Source organism: Podarcis tiliguerta (genome assembly GCF_965153285.1).
Source record: "Podarcis tiliguerta genome assembly, chromosome: 5".
Classification (NCBI taxonomy): Eukaryota; Metazoa; Chordata; class Lepidosauria; order Squamata; family Lacertidae; genus Podarcis; species Podarcis tiliguerta.
The window spans coordinates 49,190,279-49,191,826 of NC_139538.1; the positions used below are offsets into that span (position 1 = coordinate 49,190,279).

General features: G+C 54.6%; 1 protein-coding gene across 3 annotated transcripts in view; it reads right to left on the reverse strand.

Moving 5' to 3' along the window:
• Positions 1–1,377, reverse strand: part of AFAP1L2 (actin filament associated protein 1 like 2) — a 74,004-nt gene extending 72,627 nt beyond the window's left edge. The window contains exon 1 of one of the 3 annotated variants that reach the window (XM_083441090.1): positions 1,082–1,377. In XM_083441090.1, coding sequence (XP_083297216.1) covers positions 1,082–1,097 — 16 coding nt within the window. In that variant the 5' untranslated portion in view covers positions 1,098–1,377. The remainder of the gene's footprint in view (positions 1–1,081) is intronic. The other 2 variants (XM_083441091.1, XM_083441092.1) reach the window with 2 other exon arrangements.
• Between the last annotated feature and the right edge of the window lie 171 nt (positions 1,378–1,548).

The following is a 1,548-nucleotide window of genomic DNA, read 5'->3' on the forward strand; positions in this document are numbered from 1 at the left end:
ACTAAGCATTGCGTCCCTTAATACTTAAAAGGGCTTTAAAACAATTCATTAAAAACACAAGGGACACTCAGCTCTCCACCCACCTCCAGATACCATTCGGCAGCCACGCCTTCCCCTTCCTTATCTTCCCCCGCACAATCTTGCAGACTAAACTTATAAAGTCTGCGAATATTTATTACACGGGGGAACTAAATACACCCCCCTTACAATTCTGTTTTGGAGCAACAGCAAGACCGGAAGCGAAAGAAGGGGCGGGGAGGGGGGTCGCTCCTTTGATCTCTCTCTCTCTCTCTCTCTCTCTCTCTCTCTCTCTCTCTCTCACACACACACACACACACACAGGTGCGGGTACTGAAATCCTCCCCCGCTCGCGCCAAACCGACTCCAAGTCTCGTGTTCACCTTTTCATTTCCTACAGTTTCACTGGCCCTCACCTAGAGGGTTTTCGGAGCACCAGATGAATGTCAAGGAGGTTCAAATACTCTTTCTCACATACAGTATTTCTCTTAATCCTTTCAAAAAGAAGCCGGTTGTGTCACAATTTCACACACCCACACACCCGATGTGTTGTTTCTGTGTCCCATCACCACGAGCATCAGAACCAAAATCCTCCCCCAAGCGGCACCCTCGACTCCTTCTCCGTCGGCGGAATGGGGCTCCGTGGACCTCAGCTAATCCCCCCTCTCTAGGGGTGGGTCCTGGAGGAGGGAGACGGACCCGGCTGCGATTAGGGACTCTTCGCTCGCCACTTTCCCCCTGCCTCACGAACCCAGCCCCGGCGTCCTGGCCAGTCTCGGTCCCGAGGCAACGCCTGTGGGGCAAAGATCCGTCTCAACGCCAGTCCCGAGGCAACGCCTGTGGGGATCCTTCTCAAGATCCTTCTCAACCCACCCGCCCATTCATTAAACGCTATAGAGAAACCCACGTTTTAAGGGACTTACGAGCAACCACAAGTCACATTCGGCTGCTTAGGCAGGACGATCCATTGAGGACAAACGAACTAGCAATCCTTTCCGAAGTACCGATACTGCCCCTTTCCCACGCTGAGGGTGGGGGAAGCAAGCGAACTATTCCCCCTTACCTTTATATTTATCCATCCTGGATCCTTCTTTTCTTTTTATTTAGTTTTCAATTCTGGCCGCGTAGGGCAGGGAGACCTTGCATAGGGCGGCGGCGGACTCGGGCTTCCCACGCTCGCCCCTGAGTTAAAGCTCTCTCCCCGCGGGACGCGCCGGCTCGCTCCTTCCTCGCCCGCGCCAGGCTGCATTGGCGTCCCAAGCAGCTCTGCTTCTGCCTCTCCAGTGCTCCTCGCTCCGGCTGGCTCCCTTCGCGCGGAGCACCGCCCCTTCCGTGACGTCACGGCAGCGGGATCTACTGGGGCTAAAGGAGCTGGCTTGCCCGAGGGGGTCTTTGGGGAGCGGCGGGGACTCTGCGGTGGTTGCCCCTCGAAAGTTGCATCTGCATCATCACCACCATCATCCTCCCTTCTTGGTCAAGTACTTATCGAAACGTGGCAGAAGCACTTATGTATTAATTTAACGTTAATAA